This window comes from Cheilinus undulatus, linkage group 14 (genome assembly GCF_018320785.1).
Source record: "Cheilinus undulatus linkage group 14, ASM1832078v1, whole genome shotgun sequence".
Taxonomy (NCBI): domain Eukaryota; kingdom Metazoa; phylum Chordata; class Actinopteri; order Labriformes; family Labridae; genus Cheilinus; species Cheilinus undulatus.
Genome location: NC_054878.1, coordinates 10,357,931 through 10,382,196, shown reverse-complemented (window position 1 = coordinate 10,382,196; position 24,266 = coordinate 10,357,931). Strand labels below are relative to the sequence as shown.

General features: G+C 39.4%; 1 protein-coding gene across 5 annotated transcripts in view; it reads left to right on the top strand.

Annotated features, from left to right (window-relative positions):
* The window catches only part of LOC121521604 (kinesin-like protein KIF13B), a 63,439-nt gene that overhangs the window by 24,744 nt on the left and 14,429 nt on the right, over positions 1-24,266 (top strand). For 4 of the 5 annotated variants that reach the window (XM_041805713.1, XM_041805712.1, XM_041805711.1 and 1 more), the window contains exons 15-35: positions 1,715-1,849; positions 1,953-2,083; positions 4,727-4,813; positions 4,989-5,179; positions 7,616-7,847; positions 7,948-8,110; positions 8,993-9,139; positions 10,461-10,610; positions 13,669-13,797; positions 14,282-14,458; positions 14,737-14,894; positions 16,135-16,267; positions 17,012-17,158; positions 17,275-17,304; positions 17,410-17,509; positions 17,978-18,104; positions 19,972-19,983; positions 21,376-21,431; positions 21,549-21,667; positions 21,756-21,932; positions 22,027-22,119. In XM_041805713.1, the coding sequence (XP_041661647.1) occupies positions 1,715-1,849; positions 1,953-2,083; positions 4,727-4,813; positions 4,989-5,179; positions 7,616-7,847; positions 7,948-8,110; positions 8,993-9,139; positions 10,461-10,610; positions 13,669-13,797; positions 14,282-14,458; positions 14,737-14,894; positions 16,135-16,267; positions 17,012-17,158; positions 17,275-17,304; positions 17,410-17,509; positions 17,978-18,104; positions 19,972-19,983; positions 21,376-21,431; positions 21,549-21,667; positions 21,756-21,932; positions 22,027-22,119 (2,694 nt within the window). The remainder of the gene's footprint in view (positions 1-1,714; positions 1,850-1,952; positions 2,084-4,726; positions 4,814-4,988; positions 5,180-7,615; positions 7,848-7,947; positions 8,111-8,992; positions 9,140-10,460; positions 10,611-13,668; positions 13,798-14,281; positions 14,459-14,736; positions 14,895-16,134; positions 16,268-17,011; positions 17,159-17,274; positions 17,305-17,409; positions 17,510-17,977; positions 18,105-19,971; positions 19,984-21,375; positions 21,432-21,548; positions 21,668-21,755; positions 21,933-22,026; positions 22,120-24,266) is intronic. The other variant, XM_041805710.1, reaches the window with a different exon arrangement.

Below are 24,266 nucleotides of genomic sequence, written 5' to 3'. Positions count from 1 at the left end.
TCACATTTTTCCATCCAGACCCTGTTGGCAAAGGCTGCTAAACTACGTGTTATTAACATTCATATGCATCTATATACATTCACATGCAACTGATGCAACAGTCGGAGCATTTTGGGGTTAAATGTCTTGCCCAAAGACACACATGTGTGACTACATGTTCTATAGGAGATCGAACCGTCAACCATTAGGTAGAGTAACAACCAACTCTAATGACTGAGCCATCGTTAGTCATGGGCCACACTGGACATCGGTACCACTCAAGGTGGCAAAGGTTTGTAACTTTTTAAAGGTAGCTGAGTGGTAGCTGAGTCATAGTTATCAGCTGATGCAGTGGATCACCCTCTATTGAAAACTGCCATTGAGACGCTGGTGCATATCCTTGTTTAGGTGTGATGTTTTAAGATATTATGTTTGGTCTCACTGCAAAGGGGACATATTTTGCTTTCTTTCAAACCTATTTTCAATTCTTTCTCACAAATACTGGGGTAAGTACAGCTCTTCAAACATTCACTGACACATTTTTTTCACAATTTTTGCATAAATTAAATTCTTTCTTCTAGCTTTGTGGTAACTGGGAACATCAGGGACACAAAACTCAGATGCTGGAATACTCACATGGATCTGAGGATTCAGGAAATACATAATATTCCCATGTTATTTCATTGTGAGATGTTTTTGTGAGTCATAAATTAGAACAATACCAGGTGGAACTTTGCAGTAGTGCATAGGGGCCTGATTGAGATCAGGGGTCTCTTCACTGAGTGCTCGTTCTTTTTTAGGGTACAAGTATCTTGTGCTTATTTAAAAAAAAATGTAAAAACATTTAATCAATTTTTATCAGACTTTCACAGAGGTTAATTTACTTTGTCTTGAACTTAAACACACACAGTGGATTTGTTTTATTACCTCCGCCTAGGAGGTAATGTGATCGGGTTTGTTTGTTTGTTTGTTTGTTTGTTTGTTTTTAGCAACATAACTCAAAAAGTCATGGACGGATATTCATGAAATTTTCAGGAACTGTCAGAAATAGCATAAGGAAGAACTGATTAGATTTTGGGACTGATCCTGATCACCGTCTGGATCCAGGAATTTTTTAAAGGATTTTGTACTATTGGGAGATAGGGCTGTGCTGTTACCACCTTACACCAGAGATGGCGGACATGAGTTACTTATCCAAAGTTTTGGAGTGTATAGAGTTTGAAAGACGCACGCCCAGTTGAGGAGACGAGTCGGAGCATAATAGAGAGAAAGACAGGGAATTGTAGCGAGAATACCCACAATGCTGGAAGGAACAGAGGAATATTCACCTCTGCCATGGCTCACACATAGCGAAGCAAATGCTTTGCCTCACTGTGTCTCTGCCCCACTGGGGAGGAAGTAATCGGCGAACTAGATTTTGGGACTGATCGGGATCACCATTTGGATCCAGGAATGTTTTTAAAGGATTCTTCACTATTGGGAGATAGAGCTAATGGCAGAGGTCTGCACTCTCTGAGTGCTTTTCTAGGGTAAACTGTGGTGGTAAGAAATTATATTAGCAGTATTTATCTCTGTTTAGTGTGATTTAAGTCAGTTTAAGTTCTGTAATGATTTAGGAGATTATTTTGCAACACCTTCTTTGTTTGGCTCCTCCACTGTTCCTTTACTCCAGCAGCTAGAGAATAGGATAAGCCAAATAATGATTTACAGATTGTATATCAATTGTTTGCTGCAGGAGCGTCAGAAGCAGCTGGAAAGTCTGGGCATTTCTCTCCAGTCCTCTGGGATCCGAGTGGTGGATGACAAGTGTTTCCTAGTCAACCTTAACGCTGATCCTGCCCTGAATGAGCTGCTGGTCTACTATCTGAAGGTACCAGAAACAGACATGTAGTCACTTGCTGGTTAAAGTATCTCTAAACAGTCTCTGGAGCAGTGCATCATGGAACTGATTCTTCTTTATTTCTCATGTCCAGGACCACACTCGTGTTGGCTCAGCTAACTCACAGGACATCCAGCTGTGTGGGATGGCCATCCAAGCTGAACACTGTGTGATTGATATTACGGAGAGCAATGGAGTGGTGCTTACTCCTCACCGCAATGCACGGTATGGACCCAACCATAGCCATAAGAGTTTGAACAACACATAATAAATTTTCTTTAAGGCCGGTTCAGACCAAAAATTTTTGATGAAATGCGTTAAAACTGGAGACATGCTTGCATTGGGCTGCTCTGTGATGCCTTTAAAGCCTGTTGGCTACCTGTATAAAGGTAGTTGACATGTTTTAAAACTTGATATCACTGTGTGAAAATATATCTGATGAACACTAAAATAAATTTAAAAGACATAAATGACATACAAATAAATCTTAATTTTAAAGTGGTGCAGAAAAATGCACAGTTGGTTCCATAAAATGATCAGAGAACAGGCAAATAAATGTTTGGTGCTAATACAATCTGTGAGAGGACCTCGGGCCCTCTTACGTAATAGGTCGTTTCCACCGAGCAGTTTGGTTCAGTTCGGTGCGAGACAGCACACTTTTTTTGGCGTTTCCATAGAGAAAGGGTCCCAAAAAAGCAAACCGTACCGTCCCACTTTTCGGCACCCTTCCGTAGGGGTGCCAATCTTACCTAACCGTACCAAAAAGGTGGAGCTACACACACAACAATAGGGGCTGCACTGAAATCACGTCAGCGCGCGACTCAGCTGCTCGCCTCCGGGCTTCAAAGACGGAAGTCTGCTATAAGAAGCGGGCGAAAACGGGAGAAAAATGGACCAATATCTGCCTAAATGGGAAATATTTGGACTTGACGGAGATTCAAACTGTTTCCTAGTCTATGGATATTGGTATCTGGCCACAGATCAAGTTTCCTGACGTTTATTTGGATGATTTTAAGAACACAAAGCAGAACCTGAAGGCTCACATCAGCCTGATCCATCCATGATGGATGAGAAACTAAATTAATGCAAAAGTTTTGTGAATACAAAGACTTAGAACAGTTCACTCTCATTAGTAACTAGTTATTAATCTACGTCTTACGTTAGATAACCTGTGAAAACATCGCTCTGTGGTTGTTAAACAGGCTCGTATAATTTCAGGCTGCAGACTATTTTTAAACGAGATCAGCGCACCCCGGATTTCTGACTTAATCTAGCTTGATTTTAACACCAGCTGAACTTTTAGTTTATTTTGAATGTGGCGAATTCTCACAGTACAGCTCTAAACTTTCATATTTTGTCATATAAACTGTTCTAGACTAGATATATTCACATATTAACGTAGCGTTACGACTCAAACCGTCTCTGTACACGTATTCCATCAGCTGAGGATCTGTACTGACAGCGGTTAACATCATTAAGATGTAGTTATTTTTTTTTAAAGCACTTTCAGCTGAAATAAAGCTGTTTACTGCTTATTCCCGACTGATTTCTGTCACTCATCCTCTCTATAACTCTGCTGCTGGAACAGCTGATTCGCGCTGTCTGAGACATGCATGCTTTTACAGCCCCGCTCACCCAAGTGAGAGCACGGGTGTCTGTGGAAACGCAAACTATTTTGGGGTTTAGCGTACCAAACCGAACTGAATCAAACAGGACCCCCCGATGGAAAAACGGCTTTAGAAATTAAACACTGTGGCGTTATGAACAACAATGTGGCAAAACATCCAGAGTGATCACACAGGGTAATTCAGAAAGTATTCAGACCCCCTTCTCTTTATCAATTTTCTTATGTTGTAGCCTGATGCTACAGTTGAAAACATCCTTTTAATTCTCATTTATCTACAATCAGTTCTTAATCATGACAAGGTGAAAACAAAATTAGGATTTTTGCAAATTCTTAAAAAATGAAATATCACATTTACACAAATTTTCATGTCCTTTGCAACAACTCCTGAAGTTAACTCAGGGTCTTCCTATTTCTCTTGGTCGTTGCTGAGATGTTAGCCTAGACTGGAGTCCACCTGTGGTGAATTAAATCAGTCAGTGACCATCTGACTGACTGAGATCATTGGACCTCATGGTGGACCTCAGTCAATGTGTAGAAACATCTCAGCAAAGATCCAGAGAAATGGCAGGAACCAGAGCTAAATTCAAGTGTTGTTGTAAAGGATCTGAATATCAATTCAACGTGATATTTGAGTTTTTTAACAGATTAAAAAAATGTAAAGGTAGTTTGGAAACTTTCTGAACCTACTGTACATCCATACATTCCTTTTTTTTCAACTTTTCCACTTCCTTTGATGGTGATAACAAAGTTGGTTTTCCTTTCCTTGTGAAATTCCCTTAATATTCATGGTATCTTGGAAAACCAGGTAACATATAAAGTAAGCCTGGATGTCCTTCAGACATGTTAGATTTGTCCTACAACCTTTGTTCAACCATGTTTTTGTTCCTCCTGAGGTCTAGACTGCAACATTTTCATCAAATCACTGTCAAACCACTGTTTGTTAAAGCACATGGTGTCGACATCATAGCCGTCTGTTACTCCTGTGGAATTCCTCCAACAACAATTTGATCTATTTGTTCTGAAGATGTCAAAAACAGTGAAAAGATAGAAAAAGACTTCAGTAAACACTGTGGTCTATGTACTTTCCCAAACAAACAAAAAGAAAAAAACATCGAAGACATGAAATATTCTGAACTTTTCATTTAGCTCTGTAATTTTCTGGTTGATTGCGTGAACACTGTCCACAGTACCAGTGAGCATGTATTCTTATTCTGTTTAAATGTGTTTTTTTTTATCACTAGAACATGTGTGAATGGTGCTGCAGTCACCAGTCCAGTCTCACTTCATCATGGTGACCGTATCCTGTGGGGGAACAACCACTTCTTCAGGTTTGTTTCCACCATGCTGATTTTGGATAAATGAAAAGTGCCTCTGGTAATGTCATGTCAGGACTGCAGTAGTTTACATTTGATTGCTGTCTTCCTGTTTTTGCTGCAAACACTTCTTCTTTTTTTCTTTCCTTCATTTTGTCACAGTATTGTTTGTACTAATGCATGTGCACAGGATCAACCTGCCCAGGTCCATGGCTCAGGCAGCAGGTGATGAGGAAGACGGCGGTGCTGCAATGAAGATGTGTCTGAGCACTGACCAGCTGGAGGTGGACTTTGATGCATCCAGTGATGTGTCCAGTGAGCTGAGCTTCAGCTACGAGTTCGCCCAGGCTGAAGTCATGATTAAAGGCATGGGCAACAACGGTGAGTCAGCCTGAAATTTAGACAAACGATGAAGGTGAAGTCCATCAAAAACAAGACTAACTTTAATATGGCACAGTTAAAACTTACTGCTATGTTATTATTTTTGTATTATTTGGATTTTTACAGTTAAAACACAAAGAACAACTACATACCACTTTTAACTTGAAAATGACAATTGTAATATATTTATTGTTGGGGTGAAATGGTCACCAGTTTTAATGATAACCGTGGAAAAATTCTCTTACAGTTAGTTTTACTGTCAAATTTTAACCATCATAAAACTGTCTGCAAACACGGCAATTTAATACTAGAGAAAATGCTGTCAAGATGGCAGTTTGTTTACTGACGTGAATTAAGAATAAGTCTGCACAAGGCATAAAGAAAAAAGAGGAACTCTTGCACAAGTGCAGTTTTAACAAAGGGCTGTGCATTATGGCCTAATAATAAAATAAAATATCTGTTTTTCACACTAAACTCAATTTCACTCATCTATTTTTGGGTTGTGGAAGGCTGGAGCTAATCCCATCTGTCATTAGGTGAGAGGCGGGGTACACCCTGGACTGGTCACCATTCAATAACAGTACCAACAAATAGAAAAAACAACCAGACATGCCCATTCACACTTGCAGGCAAGTCACAGTTAACATAACCAGCATGTCTGGGCTATGGGAGGAAGCTGGAGAACCTGGAGAGAACTAACGCATGCAAAGGGACAACATGCAGAGAACTGTGGAGGTCTTTCCTCTTATATTTCTAAATGCTAATCAGGGGGAGAAAGTAACAAATTACCCAACTCAAATTACTGTAATTGAGTAGTGTTTTTATGGTTACTTGTGCTTTTTTTAGTGCAGCAGGACTTACACTTCTACTTAAGTTTAAACCAGAGTAACTGTACTTTGAGTTGAGTACAATTCTCATTTACTCTTTCCATTCAATATCGGTTGATTCAGCATTCACATCCCAAAACAGCAGCCACACACAACAAAAACTGGAGTGTTGATATCTCAGAGTTAAACATGTCAGAATAGATTTTAACATTTTCAGTGAAAATTGAGTACATCCAGCTATAGAATGTTATTTTGGATAAAGGCCGTCTCAGACTATTTTATGACAGGATTATGGATAAGTATGGATGAATCAAGAGGAGGACATTATGGACTGGCTCTCCTTCAGATAGAACTTAAGGTATGCATGTGATAACATAAATAAATTAAAATAAAATTTACGCATTAGTTTCTGAAGAGAGAAAAAGGGATTCTTGTAAATGATGGTGTAAAGATAAGGAGCAAATGCTCTCCTGTTGGTAGACGTCAGGATTCTTGTCATTGACGTCACGTCAGGTTGTCAAACTAGACAATGACGTAAGAAAAATTCGGACATGCTAGTGTTGTACAATCGTGGTTCGTCGTCTTGGATGCGTTCTTATTTATATTACACTACAAGATCGTTTGTCTTTCCCAAGGCTCTTTATTGGGCCCACGTTTTGACGATGAGCTGCGACGTTGCAGCTTAAATCTGGCTGAATTCATGTTGTCTGAGCCGGCCTTAGTTTCAACTTTTACCCCTACCCCTCATTTTTGAGTGCCTTCTCGCCGTATGAAACAATATTAGAGAGGACCGAGGTGAAATCTGTTTGAAATTAAAGGACCATAATCTATTGAAACAGCATTCAACTAGGTTGTTTTTATGTTTGGATTTGTAAACTTATTTTTACACAAGAAGCAGCCATGGTGCTTGTGATTTGCAATGTGTTCTGGGAGATGTTCCACTCATTGTGGAAAATGTTATTTTAAAGGGCCATGTGCCCCAAGACTTCTCCCTACTCATCCATTTCAACAAAAAAACAATAGTTAGTTAGTTAGTTTAGTTAGTTTAGTTATTAGTTAGTTTATTGTCCCTTCTAGGAAATCCATTCTGTACACACAGGTATGAAACGCATCATATATATCGCTACACAGCAAAGAAAGAAGAAGGTCACAAGACACATAGCATTCACTTCCAGCAGTGAATTTCAAGTTAACAAAGAAAATCAGGTGTCATTCACATTCTGTTGGTTTAGTGCTGTGAGAGTATGAGACTGTTTTTAAGCCGTACTCTGTTGTATCTGAGTGTTCTGTATCTGCGTCCAGAGGGTAGTAATGTAAAGTACTGGTGTAATGGGTGGGTGTGATCTTGGATCATTGTGTTTGTGATGTGTGTGATGGCTTTGGCATTTAACTGAGTAAAATTGGGAGTGGGGGGGCCTGTAACCTTTGAGGCAATACTGGTTGTTTTTGTGAGGGTGTTTCAGTTTTTGGTTGTGAGCATATTGATACTATACTATTTGAGTCCACAAAACAACAGGGTAGGGATAAGGGTGCATTCAGACTGAGCCTATGCTCTTGCCTCTTCCCTTCTTTCATCCATTCTCTGGTGACCACTCCTCCTCTTCCTCAGACCCCCTGCAGTCTGTGTTGCAGACCCTGGAGAGGCAGCATGAGGAGGAGAAGCGCTGTGCCCTGGAGCGACAGAGGCTCATGTATGAGCAGGAGCTCCAGCAGCTCCGCCGACGTCTTACTCCAGAGAAACCCTCTAATCTCCTGGACCCGGCAGGCCTTCTGCCCAGCGGAGCTGCAGCTGGAACTTCACCCACCTCTCATAAACGCATGCGGCGCTGGAGCGAGGACAGGTGAGATATAACAGAGTTATCTGAACCTTTTACTGATCCCTGTCAAGTCTTTAAGGCTTGAAAGAGTCTTTGAAAATATGCATTTGTGTTTGTCGTTCAGAGAAGCGATGATGACTCGCAGCCTGAGGCGCCTGAGGGAGCAGATAGTGAGGGCTAATCTGATGGCACAGGAGGCTGGCTTCATCGCAGAGGAACTCAACAAGAGGACAGAGTACCTGGTCACTCTGCAGATACCTGCAGCCAACCTGAATGCCAACAGAAAGGTTGTGTTTGTGTGTTTCCCAGTGAGACAGTAGTTTTAAAAATTCTTTCTCACTAAAATGTACAAGAACAAGACGTCAAAGCATTCTCTTGACAGGCTGTACTGGAAAAGTGTTTGTGTGAACAAAGTCTGAAAAATTTATGCATGAATATTTATGTAATTTTTCTGTTGACATGATATTCTGACTTTGTCTCAGACAGCCTAGCATTGCCATTTTTCAGTTTTTCATTGTTAAATGTATTCTTCACTAGCTCTAAGTAGGTCCTAATAGCTTATAAGAAGTTCAGAAACAATTCCTGGATTATTTAGATGCAAAGTAATGCTAAAATGAGATATTCAGGAACAATAGGTTAAAAAATTCTGGCATCTCCATACACTCACCAACTACTTCGTTGTCTTAAACCATGTCTACCTGCCTAAATGCATTAGTTACTGACATGTGTGAATGACTAATTAAATTTTTGCATTAATGAGCAGTTGAATTGAAAGTCATTGATGTGTATTTTTCCACATTTTGTGGCTGAAGGTGTAAATTTAGCATCAGATAGCTGAATCAGAACCTGCATTTTTCTGACATTAAAATTAAATTTTTGCAGACAATATTCCTGACTTTCAATTTAACTAACTTACTTTTATTTTGATAAATTTGATACAAAATCATCCATTTGACTCTACTTATTATCTTGTTTCACCTCTCCTCTCCATCACAGAGAAATTTATGTAAACCAGTGGTTGTCTAAAGGGAGGGAAAAACAGTTTCATATTTTAAAAAGCTCTAAATTGAACCCAGATGTACAGTTATGGAGATAGTTATTAGTTTTTAAGTAAATATTACTTTGTTTGAACTAAACAGGCTGTTTTTTTCCTTCTCCTCTCTTGGTAGCGGGATGTGGTGCTGAGTGAGCCGGCCATCCAGGTTCGTCGTAAAGGAAAAGGGAAGCAGATCTGGGCTCTGGAAAAGATGGAGAACAGGCTGGTGGACATGAGAGAGCTCTACCAGGAGTGGAAGGACTTCGATGAGGACAACGCTGTGAGTGAACAGAGACAACACGCAGGCAGATCCATGATTTATTAGATTAATAGATATCTCTTAAATTTGTCATGTTTTATCCATTTGTTATCCACAATGTTATTGGTATAAAGTTGTTGTCAGAATCAGCCAAAAACTTACAGCTGATTTATGGGCCACACAAATAAATCAGCTGAATGTATGGATGTACAATGCTGCTATATTAAAAGGTGAAGACATAAGTCAGTTGAGTTTTAAGCAGAACCAACAGATCTAGCACAGCTTAAGTGACTTTTCATTTATTTTGATTCCTCAGTCCTTAATAGGTCTGAGCTACAGCTAGTTGAATGTTTTTGCAGTTGAGAGGAATGTGTGTTTGTCAGGGTTGCTTCAGGAAACCGCCCTTTAAATCAGCTGTTATTTTGTAAAGTACAATAGAAGTTTGTGGTCATTTCAAGTAGTAATAGTTCATATGTATTGGTATATTGGTTGTGGTATATTGGCATTGGTATTGACTGAAATGAGTTTAGAAATATCGGAATGTCAGATACATTTCTGCAAAAGTCCTACAGTGTGCTTTCCTACCTTTTTGCATCCATCAAATACATGTTCAACAAAGAGGACCAAACTAGGCACTGTTAACCATCTTGAAAACCACTCATATACAGCGTTTGGGGAAGGGCAGCGGCTTTGAAAAAAGAATTGGAGGGTGATTGGATGAACGTTCTGTCACATCTTTACGGGTCAATCGGAGCAACAAAACATATGACGTAGCTGCTACCAAGCTGCGCCCCTTCTGAGGAGTAAACTCCATAGAGAACTGCATAACGCGAACCATGGCGACTGTAGACATGTCAGTACATGACATTTGTTGTTTTTGGAAGGAAAACAACTCACTGCTGTTCTTTGTTCTTCTTTTAATGAAGAAATGTCGTCAAGTTCTGATAAAAATGGTGCTTTAGCAGCATCCACACTAATGTCTTCCGCCATAATTGCACTGGCCTCTTGTTGCTGCTTGCTTACGTCGACACTCCGCCGTACTGCCCCTCATTGCTGATTGGTCCTGTCACTTTCTAAATGGGCCCAAATGGTTCAGACAGAGCTTTGCAAGATGGATTCACCAGTGAGAAACACTGAAACGGGCATATCCATCTACTTTGCAAGGTTAAGGCACGGTTATATCAAAGAATAAGCAAAGAGTACTCAAGAAACTGAGGGAGCTGTAATGTCATCTTATAGTAATTGTTAATAATGTCAAATTATTACCAAGAATTTGGGTAAACAACAAGTCACACAGGCAAATGTATCATCTAACTGTTTATTACCTCTTCCCTCCAACCAGGTGATGCGGTCTTATTTCAAACGTGCGGACCCGTTCTTCGATGAACAGGAGAACCACAGCCTGATCGGCGTGGCAAATGTTTTCCTGGCTTGCCTGTGCTATGACGTCAAGCTTCAGTATGCAGTACCAATCATCAACCAGAAGGGAGAGGTAAGAGCCAGTAAATACTCATCATACTTTAAAAATTTGAATTAAAATGTTGGAATCTTTGAATTTGATTTTTAACTTGCTATGTGAGAATATTTCCTTGACAGACCTAGTCTTCAATAGAGCTTTTAATGTCAATTTTTGAAACGTGAATTAAAGTTGAAGTTGACAAAATACAGAGGATTTACATCTCAGTATTTTGGGATTTTTGTTCACAGCAGACAGAGTTGGCCACTGGCTGTTAATCTAGCTGTTAAAACTGTTGTAAGTGGTGAAAAGAGCAAACAATCTTTGAGATTTTTTTCTGTTAGTTTGAAACAAATCTAATACAATTTTAGCCAATCTTGAAAGTCTGCAGGAATCTTTTTTTTTTTTTTTTTTTACCCACTGGAGTAATGCTATCATCTGATGAGTCCACAGCACACTGTATGTTAAAAAACACAGCTTTACTCACTACTTTGAGCAGTGTAAGCCTGAAAGATAAACTCATTTTGATGGGATTTTATCACAATAATGGTATATTACATTTGCAAAACATACTCCATCCTCATGCAGATTTATTTAAAAAAAAAAGTAAGTCAAGTTTGAATGTCATGTTGTTTTTTTATGGAGTTTGGTTGAATCCTTTCTGATTAGTTCCAGGTAGTGTGGGAATTTTACTGCTGGTTGTTTATACACAGCATTAAGCTTATTTGTGGCTCAAGTTTCAATGTATTATTTCCAGGTCACTGCCTTTACTAGTACTGTCCCTGTGCCCCATGTAATAATCCAATTTCAAAGAAGTTGGGGCACTGTGTAAAATGTAAATAAACCAAAACGCAATGATTTGAAAATCTCATAAACCCATATTTTATTCACAACAGAACATGAACAACGTATCAGATGTGAAAACTGATCATTTTACCATTTCATGAACCATGTTTACCATTGTGTAGTATCCCCTCCTCTTTTAACAACAGTCTGTAAACATCTGGGAAGTGAGGAGACCAGTTGTTGGAGTTTCGAGAGAGGAATGTTGTCCCATTCTTGTTTGATGTAAGATTCTAGCTGCTCAACAGTCCTGGTTCTTCTTTGCTGGAACCACCAGGACTGTGTTCTTTTTGTTTTATAAAATAAAACATTTCCTATTGGAGGAAGGTCTGGACTGTAGTCAGGCCAGTTCAGTGCTCTACTCAGTCTCTTCTGATGTGAAGCAATGCTGTTGAGATGGATGAGTTTTGTGGTTTAACATTGCCTTGCTGAAATATACAATCTCCCTTAAAGAGACGTTGACTGAATCGGAGCATGTGTTGCTCTCAAACCTCTATCACCCTTCAGTATTGATAGTGCCTTTCCAGATGTGTTAGCTGCCCACGCCATAGGCACTAATGCAACCCCATACTATCAGAGATGCATGCTTTGAACTGTGTGCTGATAACAAACTGGGTGATCCCTCTTCTCTTAATGTTGTGTTCATACCAGAGGCGAACAATCATTTATTCACACATATCTGAACATGCGAATATAGGGAGTCTTATTGCATTTATGGGAATGCCCAAAGGACACAAAAGAGAGGGGCTCCCTTCTCCCACATCCCACATGTTCTCCCAACTTACACGACAATCCCACTCCTCACTTTCCTCCAAGCAAGCTGCTTTTAACTCCTGTGCTGGTAGAACAGGCATGTTGTGTTGTATAGCTCCAGAAAGCCACAGAAAGACACCACAAGTTTCTTCTGCAGAATGAACCTCCTCCGCAGATCCCTCAGTGACATGCACACATCACCAGAGAATCCCAATGCTTATTGGTCATTGTCAACGTGAGCGATTCGCCTGAGTTCAGATTTTTCAGCTCTAATGAATGAGTTAATGAAGTAAACAGCATGTTGAACATGGCATGGATTTGCCAAATTTGTGCAAATTACTTGGTCAATTTGTGTGATTCGTGCCGTACATTCATGCCAGCTGAGGTGAACATCTACTTGAGACTTTACATTGACCTTACATGTAATAACTTGCGCAAATAATTTTACTTAAATCTGGTGTGAACATATCATTAGTCTACATTGTGCACAATGTCTGCGATTTCCAGAATAGGAATTTCAATGTTGATCCTTCTGACCACAGCAGTTTTCCATTTGCCTCAGTCCATTTTAAATGACCTTTGGCCCAAGAAGATGGTTGTGTTTCTGGATCATGTTAAAAACTTTATTTTTTGCATGATACAGCTTTAACTTGCATTTGTGGATGGTACAGCCAACTGTGTTGACAGACAGTGATTTCTTGAAGTGTACCTGAGCCCATGCACTGATTTCCAGTCCAGAATCATGCCTGTTGTTGTCTGCTGTTGCCATACCAGTGTTGCCTGAGGGCCTGAAGATCACAAGCATCCAATAAATACCTTCAGCCTTGTCCCTTGATCATAGAGATTTCTCTAGATTCTCTCAATCTGTTGATTACATTATGTTCTGTTGATGGTGGGATATTCAAAGTCTTCACAATTTGAGGAAAAGTTTTTGAAATTGTTACACAATTTTTTGGTGTAGTTATCCACACATTGGTGAACCACTGCCCATCTTTGCTTCTGAGAAACTCTGTCTCTCTAAAATGCTCCTTTTACACCCACACATGTTACTGACCTAATGCCTATTAACCTAATTAGTTGGAAAATGCCATCTAGCTGTTTTTCATTGGTACCACTTACTTTTTTCAGTATTTTATGCCCCATCCCAACTCTTCAGAGAACTGTTGCTCAAATTCAAAATGAGCTAATACTTTAAAAGAAATGGTTTTCAGCATCTGATATGTTAAAATATTGGTTTATGGTTACATAAAGATGTAAAAGCTGTAAATGGAGGTTAAATGTGGCCAAGCATGTGCTTTTCAAAGCTGTGAATTGTGTTGTCTTTTTGCCTTTTTGAATGTACTAATCGAATCAGCGTTGAGCTTCAAATATGTGGAAATATGTCGAAGAAATGAGTCATTTTTATAAAATGCCTTTTGATGTATTTGATTTTTAGACCCAGTGTTTCCAATGACTGCAGCCCAGGGTTATAGACACTCTGTCTGCTTCTTTGTTTCAGGTCGCAGGTCGGCTGCATGTGGAGGTGTGGCGAGGTACAGAGGGCTCTGAGGACGATGGTCTGGGTCAGTCTTTCAACCAGCAAAACAACACAGACAGAGATTCACAGGAGCGCAAGCTGAACTGTGTGGTAAGCACATGCTAAAATCAATAAAAATATAAATGTAAGTCGTGTAGATGATGTAGGTCCAGTTTATTTGTAAGTCACTATTTAGACACTCTCATTCTTGTGCATAACGCTGCCAGAACACCACGCTACCTATTAAAGATGGTTGTGGATAAATCTTCTCTCTGTGTTAAGTTTCTCCAGCAAACTGTACTGTGAAATGTGCCAAGGTTAATCAAATCCGTGTTTGCTGTCTATATCCTACATTGTGCTTGTCCATTTCAGGCCTTTTTCCTTGACAGAAACTTTTGTTTACTTCAGAAGCAGGTTGATGTGAAACTAGGTTTAACAGGATAGCAACTCTCTATTGGAACCTCATTTAGGCTGCCGATAGATATGAAGACACTGTGTCCTTGTTATCTGAGATTCCAGTAAACAAAAACAATGACAAAGCATTATCTTTGCAAGGCATAAGATGAGTCCGTTTCTTTCCTCTTTTCTCTCTCAGATCAAAATCCTCCAGGCCAACGGTCTGCCTCGTCACCTCTCCAACTTTGTCTTCTGTCAGTACCATTTCTGGGGGCAGGAGGAGGCAGTGTTCATCCCCCCAGAGGTGGCACCATCTAGTCCTTCTTCCTCCACCTCCAAAGACCCTCAGTGCACGGTTGTCTTTGACAGCGCTAAGGTAACATTTTCCATCTTCAACAGACAGACAAACAGCTGTAGTATAGGCTGCCCCACTCCCTCTATCCCTATTTTACATGAAAATATTATACTGTATAGTTTCATCTTTTGTCTTGACATCTCTAAGTCTTTATGAAAGGTAATGTCAGATTGTACCAGTAGAAACCATTCATGTCACCATTCATAAAGGAACAATTCAATGAATCTAATTTCATTCATATCAGACATTGCACAGAATTGAAAGATATAAATTTTATGATTTATTTTGCACACTTTCAGGAGCTCTCAGTGCCTGTGTCTGAGGATTTTGTGGAGTTTCTGTCTGATGGGGCCGTGGCTATCGAGGTGTATGGCCACAAGCAGGCCAACCATCGTAGAAACCTGGCACTGTGGGACCTCGGAGTGATTCAAGCCAAGACCCGATCCCTCAGAGAAAGGTGCAGTAACACAAATACATGCACATTTACAACAATAAGAACAGGTGTCCTGTTTTTTGACAAACTAGGTCCCACATCTTCTCTCAGTATTAGTGCACTCATGGTTCAAGTATCTGTTTCAGCTTTGGATGATAAATGAGGCCAATATATGAGTGTACGCTCATATTTTGTCATCTCTTTTTATTATCTTTTCTACACAAATACAGTACTGTGCAGAACTTTAAGGCATGTGTGTGGGCCAGAAATTGAGACGGAAGTGAGGCGTGTAATGGCGTGTAATGCCTAGGGCTTATGCACATGACTGTATATGGACCTTTTTTTTTTATGTGCATGCATTCACTGGCAGGAATCTGTTAGTAGAAAATACCTGCGACAGTCTTGATAAAAATTCTGCTCCCTGGCGCGCCGGTAGTCGAGTGGTTAAGGCGCATGCCATATACGCAGGCGACCCGGGTTCGAATCCGGCCCGTGGCACTATTTCCTGCATGTCTCTCCCCGCTCTCTCCCCTGTTTCCGACTCTATCCACTGTCCTATCAAATAAAGGCAAAAAGGCCAAAAATAAATCTTAAAAAAAAAAATTCTGCTCCCTTCTGCAAACACAAGTCTCATGTCTCAGTCTGACAGCTGGACTGTAAACGATAACAACTGAGCAGAGTCTGCCTGAATATCATCCATCCATTATTTTAGGCCTAGTCCACATGTAGTTGAGTATTTTTGAAAGCAATTTTGAAACACAAATCCCTCTGCCAATGTCGGCAAGACCCACTCCAGTTCATAGGACGGCTTGTAGAATAAAAAAAACATCATTGCAGAGTAATGGCAAGGACATCATTGCAGTCTCTGAGTGAGCTGCTCCTCCTACACAGTAAAGGATGGACTTTTGTTTGCAGTTCGTGCTCTTTATGCCATGCATCAGTGCATTTTTGTAGTCAGTCAAAATGTTTTTTAGAATGTGTAGGCTTGTCTTGTTGTCCTGAGATTGTGAGGAGCTGGAACCAGCTGAACCAACGCACCAGTCTAACACGCAAACTCCACACAGAAAGATCCTGCCTGTGTGTGATTGAAACCAGAAACTTTCTTGCAGTGAAGCAACATCACTAACCACCTCATTCTGATATCGCTGGCTGCAAAATATTGGCCCTTCCCCACCTTATACTTTTTTCAAAGACTGGAGCAATGTGTTCTGTGGATGCTTTTAAAAGCTGTGCCTTAGTATGTTCATCCATGTTATATTTACAGGTGGAGTGAGGTGACACGCAGGGTGGAGTTGTGGGTACAGCTGATGGAGCTGAACGAGGCTGGAGAGTTTACAGCAGTGGAGGTCCTCCCTGCTAAAGACGTACGCACTGGAGGAATCTTCCAGCTCCGACAGGTATCATTATGTCTTTGTGTACTTGTAGATTTGAAAATTTTTGAATATAAACACTGCAGTACATCATTTTTTTTTAATAATTGAAAGGTCTCATCACTGTAAATTGATAAACCTCACTTTAAATCCTGCATAATGAATAGGCAAATTTACATAGTTATATAGGAAATAGGGCTGTCAAAAGATAGATTTTTTTAAATCACGATCAATATCAGAATTTCTGTAGTTAATCACAATTAATTGCACCCTTTTTTCAGGTTCTAAAATTCCAATATTTGCATTTTAAACTGTCTCATGTCATTTTTTATTTTTCTACTGTCGCAAACCAGGGGCAAATGACTTCCTGTTTAGACACAGACCTAGATCAAAGATATAAACATCAACTTTACCACATAAAAATGAATTTGTTACAGATTAAAAATGAAATAAGAGAACATTAAAAAGGTTCAGATAAATTTGACTTGTCCAATGAGCTGTCTGGACATTTTTTTTTAAATACAATGATACATTAGGGAGCAGTAGTGGACTTATTTTACATCACTGTGGCTGCAGGGGGAAACTGGCAAGCCTTAACCAAAGCATCGTGAAAAAGACAATAAAGCATGCCATTAATCGCGATTTAAATAATTATTGTACTAATTGTCGTAAAAGTTGTCCAATCTTGGCAGCCCTAATAGGAACACATTTTAAATGTCCATATTTCCTCTATCTGAAACTGCACTCTTTCATGTACATCTGTTCCTCCAGGGTCAGTCCCGTCGGGTTCTAGTGGAGGTTCGTCCGGTACCAGACTCAGGCACTATGCCACTCATCACTGCCTCCATCCTCTCAGTGACCATTGGAGATGTCAAAGTCCGACAAACACGAAACACCAAAGGCAGCGAAACACAATGGGTGAGGGGATATTAAAACTATCTCATTACCTGGCACGTTTGTAAAAATTCTTATTGGCATAAGTAGTAATATAGTTATATATCTTTACACCGCTTCCCTCTACATTTACATTACAGGGTGGGGATGAAGAAATGGACAGCTACCAGGTGAGCAAATGATCAGCATTTAAGATATGTTTTAAAATATATACTGAAAAAAGGCAAGCTTGGAAGTTTAAAGTGTGACTTGTGTCTGTGTGATCGCGTGTGCAGGAAGTTGACCTGGAGAGGATGAGGGAGCAGTGGCTCGACATTCTCACGCAGAGACAGGAATATCTGGACCAGCAACTACAGAAGATGGTTTCTAAACCAGGTAAAGCTGTGGAATGCAAACAAAAAAAAACCCACACTTCAGTGCAGCGATGGTTGAAGTAGAAATGATTTATAACTGAAACTTCCAGCATATCTTTGTCTCAGTGTCCTTCATTTAGTAGCATGTTATTTTATACCTAATGCAAAGTGCAAAGGGGCCAATTTGTTATACACATCTACTTCTATTAATGTATTTATAAAAAACAATAAGCTGAATTTCAAATTCTGCTTTCCTAAGTTAACTTGTCAAAACCAAATGGCAGTGATGTACCAGGAAAATTAAGCAAATATACACTTCTATAATGATGTTCTGATGTTGAGCTCCTGATGTCTACAGCTGCCACAGCTTCAATAATTCATCAAGTAAACTTTTGATCATTTATTGTAGGATAACACATTATGATACCCTCATTACTCTTGTTTTTAATTCTTATAAATGGCTGATTTTATTTTTTCTATCTGCTTGCAGATAAGTCCGAGGACGATGTCGAAAGAGAGTCACAGCTGCTGGAGTGCCGTCTGACTCTCACTGAGGAACGCACTGCTGTTCTGGTGCCATCAGCTGGCAGCGGCATCCCTGGAGCTCCAGTAGAGAGGTCTGTGAAGGAATATGTTATTTTGTGCAGGCTAATAAGCTTTGTTCAAAACATCTGTTGGTCTAAACTCCGTAACTTACAAAATTTACCTACAACTTTTAAAATTATTACTGCACCCACAAAGCATTTTATTTACTTGTGTTTTTGCTTTTTTGAACATCATATTTAATTTCGAGAATTCAAAATAGTGTCTTTTACTTTACAATGTTTACTTCACAGTTAAAGTGCAGATTAATATTAAACATGCATAAAGTAAAGCTAATGTTTTACAAGTTTACATAAATAAAGTGCCAGTGAAGAACAGCAAGGAGGGATTTTAGCCCAGCTTTGACAGGTTAAAATATTAAAAAGCTGATAAAAAAGAAACAAATCTTATAAAAGTATGTAATTAACTTGCTTTGTATTTTCCATTTGCATTTATATTTTAGCCTACAACCTAATTCATTTTTTCCTATTTGTAATGTGTCAGATTATCTCAACATTAAAGACTGAGTGATTGGTCAGCTGTTACTTGCAATTTCCACATACAGCGGCTGCACCACGATCCGCCGGCAGACTAAATCGCTTCCTCTCAGTCAGAGCAGTTCCCCTGTCTGTGTTCTAGTCCGGCACCAGGACGCCCTCTAAGCGCCAATCCACTGCGCTTCATTGGGGATACACTGCAGGTCCATATTCAGCACCGGCCACTTTCAAACTGCGTCAATTCCCGTCAATCAGAAAGCTCCAGACAGAAAGTTAAAAGCGTAGAATATCCGATACTTTCAAAATACTACGCAACACACAGGCCGATCATAAATAATCACTATATCAACATTATGTCTCAACCTGCAGCGAAAGCAAAGGGCCGCTTGAAGGTCAGTGGGTCACAGAGCTACAACGCCTGCATTAATAAGGGAAAGTTAACTTTTGAGGAAATTTAGCCAAAGACTTTTACATTAAACCACACATCCTTGAAGTAAACATGAATCTTTTAACTTCCTAGTATAATCACTCAATGACTGAAGCAATAATATCATGGACTAATGCTGGAAAAGATGATAAATTAACCCCAAAAAGTTAAAATAAATATATAAATGAACTTGCAGTTCTCCCGTGATCTCTGCCCGCTGATCAGAGCTGCAGCACAGCGTCAGACACACTTCCAGTGGGCGAGGCTGCTTGAGCAGAACCTTGGCGCTGCAGAGCGCAGTGCAGTCGTTGTATGTTGAAATTGTGGGTGAATCACCAATTTTATCACAATAAGGTTACAAGCTTTTAGAGACAAGATGATACGATATGAAACCATGCTATAGTAGACTGATCTTTTTCTAACAAAAATAAGATACTGGTGTATCCCTGCCAAACATTATTGTGTTATTAACTAATAAGTGCCCCTTATTGTCTTTACTTAATAATAGTTGGGTTCATGATCTAGTCTCTGTCCTCTTTTCCTTATTTTAAATTTTTTAGTACATTTTAAAACATATGGACTTAGGTAGTTATTGTATTTCTGCACTATTGTAGCCCTTCATACTTGGTGTAACTGTGTAAAACTAGGGTATATGGATCCTATGCAAGTTTGTATGACCTTTAAAACATCTGTAAGATGCACATGGTGACTCGGTGAAGAACTGACTGTATTTTTGATTATTTTTGCTCTACTGGAGACTTAAATCTTATTAACAGAGTGGTTGGGACAACCAATTCAGAGAGACTTAATTATGTGAGCGAAAGGAAAAGAGGGCTGCACTTTGCTTAGGTCACTTGAAGCAGCAGTTATAACGCAGAGTATTCTGATAACCATTAAATAAAGCTGATTTGTGAAATAAAAATAACCAAGGTTCAGACCTCACTGATATTTTCATTTTCCCTTCACAATCTTCATCAGTACCACCATCAGGTGAGCCTTGTGTCAGGAGTGTTTTCACTAACATAACAAAGCTTAAAGCATGCTGAAAATCAGCAGCTATGATGAGCTGTACAACAAACTTTCCTGGATTATTATTGTAAACTAAAACTAAAATGTAAAAATCTTGATTTTGAATTATATTAATTCAAAGTGAGACTTTATCCAAATGCAAAAAACTAACTGGAACTGTTCTGCATGCAAACAACAGTAACTTAAATTTTATTTTTTAATTGTAGACAAAATGTCCTGGCTTTAGTTTTTGACATGATACCTTTGTGTCCCAGGCATGGTGATTTATGTTTTGCACGAGCTTGACCTCAGCTGTAGGCACAGCCTTTTTTCTTTACAGATCTTTTGCAAAATCTGTTTCTCTGGAACATAAATACCAGACCCCTCTTTTAGTATCTGGATTTATTATTATCTGTTTATGTTGGAAGCATTGAGGAAGAGAGATTGCTGCGTGTTGAGCTAGTTAGCGTGTCTTAACAGAAACCATCCATGTGTGCCTTTACGACCTTTAGAGACAATCAGACCAGATAGAAACATTCAGTACTGTCTTTGTCCTTACTAAATTGATTTGGACTTTTCATTGTAAATCATAAGTGTTTATACAGCTATGAAACTAGACGTGATGCTCTTAGCAGAAGTAGTAAATAAAGGACAGATGGGCAAACATGTTTAAGAAGTTGTTCTATGTTTACCCAGGTGGCAGTTGACCCCCTTTCCTTGGCCCTGTCTGCCCCATCAATAAAACTTTATGATCCATCAGCTCTGGAGTGAATAACGTGACATAATTGTGAAGACACTTGCACTAGTTTGGCAAACCCAACAAATCCTAAGTCTGGAAATTGTGAAATGTATTGTAGGTTTTTAAATTTGAGTGTTTGGAAATCAAACTTGAATCAAACAGTATCTGAATATTTTTTAAGACTGTATGATGCCACTTTTTTTTGTCCCTTCTGGATCTTTCCCCTGGCAAGTATCTCATCTAATGAAAAAGCCAAAACTAACCTTATAAATAATAAAAACTCAACTAAAAATAAGCATTTCACACAATTAATCAGATGGTCACTGCATTCATGCTGGATATAGTGAGGTAAGATTGTTTTGTATTGATATAGGATCTTAGATAGTGACTTTAGATGGTGACTTTATATGGATTAGAAAAGGAAAATCACAAACATTGCTGGCTCATAAAGCTGTCTGCTTGTTGCTGGCTGGTAACCATGCATGCATTCTGCAGATATTTCAAAATGAAAGCTCACTAACAGGTGGTAGTGTAAATGGATTTTTTGAATTGTTAGTTTGATGTCATATAGATCCACATCAGTGGATTGTTACACGCCTGTGAGTCACCGTACTTTTGGTTCTGTCTCTTCACAGAGTCCCTGTCCCTGGTATGGAAACCCACATCCCTGTCCTGTTCTTGGATCTCAGCGGTATGTTTTAATCATGCTACATGTATTTGTTCTCATGTGTTCGGCAAACCCTCAGCTGTCTTCATCACAGTTGTATTCATTAAAATAAGATTTCTTTGTTTATTTGAATCTCTTTAGCTGATGATTTCCAGTCCAGCCTTTCAGCCCCACTGGCTGGTGGTTTGGATGCTTTACTGAGTGGAGAGGAGGATGACGACTTCTTCGACCTTCACATTGTTAAACACTTCGAGCCTGAGGTAAAAGTCTTACATTTATCATCTGTATTACAGATTTATTGTGGGAATGTTTGAGAAGTTAACTTTCCATGTTATTGATGTTTTCCAGATAAAAGTGGAGGCTTCGTGGGACTCAACAATCCATGACTGCCCCCAGCTGAGCCGGGTCACGTCAGCAGACCAGAGGGTCTACCTGACAGTGAGAGCAGTGGTGCAGCTGAGCCACCCAGCCCACATGCAGCTGGTGCTCAGGAAACGCATCTGTGTAAATGTCACCGGGAGGCAGGTGGGTGGCTGTTTGTTCACTTATAAAAATCTGATTTACTCCAGAACAGAGGCGTGAAGATGAGAGATAACATGGCCGTGTGTTTGTGTGTCAGGGTTTTGCTCAGAGTCTGCTGAAGAAGATGTCTCAGCGCAGCACCATCCCAGGCTGTGGAGTCACCTTTGAGATTGTTTCTAACATCCCAGGCGTAAGTGTTGGATTGAGTTATTTGTGAAACTAAAACTTACCCCTTTATTTATGCCTCTACTAGGTTACTAAAAGCTGAACAGTAAAGTTCAGCGGAAGGTCAGGAAAAAGGGCTTTGGGTGTTTTTTTTTAATCATAGTGTGATTGGTAGAAATCTCATTTTTATATTGTAGGTGCCCGTTCTGCAATAAACTTCGGATAAAGGAGATTTTAAGTGTAACAGGGGTTATGGTGCCATTTTAGCCCAGTTGGTAGAGCAGGCACCCATATGCAGAGGCCATGGTCCTCAACGCACTGGTCATGGTCTCAGCATGCTTGGTGCATGTCTTCCCCCTCTCTCTCTTTCCCCATATTTCCTGTTTATCTTTGGCTGTTCTATCCAATAAAGGGAAAAAGCCCCCCCTCCCTTGAAAAAAAAGTATATGGGGGTCAAACTCATCCATAAAAAGATATCAGTTAAACAGGGATCTAGAAAGCAGTAGCTTCTTTAAAAGACAATAGCATAAAGAAGTTACAGCCTCTAAAAGCTGCAACAAGGTACATGGTCACTGTGGACTCACAATTTCAGTGACCTTTGACACCCCCCCAACCCCCCAAAACAAAATTCCCCCTAAGGTAAAGGAATATTTTGGACTTATGGAAGTTGAGTTGTATGAGGTATGATTGTCGTGCCATCAGCCTTAAAGATTTCCGTGTGCGTTTCTTCTTTTGACAGTGAAGCGCTTTGAAAAGCAAGGCTATATAGCGCCAAAGACCTGTATAACTTCTCTACGTAATTAAGAGAGTTTAAGGTAAAAACTGGCAAAAAAAAAACATGCTGGCTCAATTGTACACTGTATTTATTATTTTTGTAGCATTTCATTTTTCACCCAGAAAGCCTCTGTGTCTGGCACTATTTTGCAACGCAAGCTTCGGCTGCCGTGCTCTTCCAACTCAGCTTGTCTGAACAGTTGTTCAGAGGATTCTAACGTACCTGTTTAAAGTGTGGGTTTGTGCCAAATTTCATTAAAAAAATCCTCAGTGCATTCTTGAAATGTTGAGCTCACAAGATTTGAGGTCAAAGTGATCATTGCTGGGATGCAAGCTGAGAAAAACACGCCTCCAGCCCTGGTTATTTCCAATGCAGAGACAAAAAAATTTAACCAAATGAAATCATGACAATATAGTAATTTAACTGGAGAAAAACAGATGTTTCTACAGAATCCCTGACTTGACATGGCCAAAAAAAAAAAAAAAATTAAATTGTTGCTACACTAAAGCTATAACGTGCGCACGAAATACTAATTCATGGCCACAAAATACTGATTCGTGGCCAAGAAATACTAAATTGTGGCCACAAAATACTAATTCGTGGCCACAAATTTGGCCACGAAATAAGTATAACGTGCGCACAAAATATTAATTTGTGGCCACAAAGTAGGTATAATGTGCGCATGAAATACTAATTAATAATATTAATATCATTTCTGGACAGCTGGGTAAGCAAATCAAGCGTACTTTCTCAAGGTAGAGGCAGTAGAAGGGCTAAAGCTACATGATGGACAGGGATAGTATGATTGAATTTAATTTTAGGCTGGGAAATGAGCTACAAAGACATTCTGAAAAGCCTGGCTTTGCAAGGAACCATTATTACCGAGAGGCATTTAAACAGAATATTGAGAGCCAGGTTGCTTTACCAGAGGAGGTACGACTTGGACGCCGGGATAGGAAGGTGCACTTGATTTCCTTACCCAACTGTCCAGGAATGATATTACTGATAATATTATTATTATTATAATATTAGTAATGATAGTATTATTCATTAGTATTTTGTGCACACATTATACTTAGTTTGTCGCCACAAATTAGTATTTTGTAGCCATGAATTAGTATTTGGTGCACACGTAGCTATATTGTGCCCACAATTTAAATTTATTTATTTATTATTTTTTTTTTTTTACCATGTCATGTCTGGGGCTCCGTATGTTTCCAAATAAAGTGTGTATTCAAGTGTGTGCATGCATGCATGTAAGTAATTATTTAGAGTTAACCAGGATTAATATTTAAAGTTGACCACAATCAGGATTCACAACAAAATCTGGTCTAAAATCGAGCAGAAAACATCCTCAGACAGGAACTTTCTTTGTTCCTGAATCTAAACTGGTAACT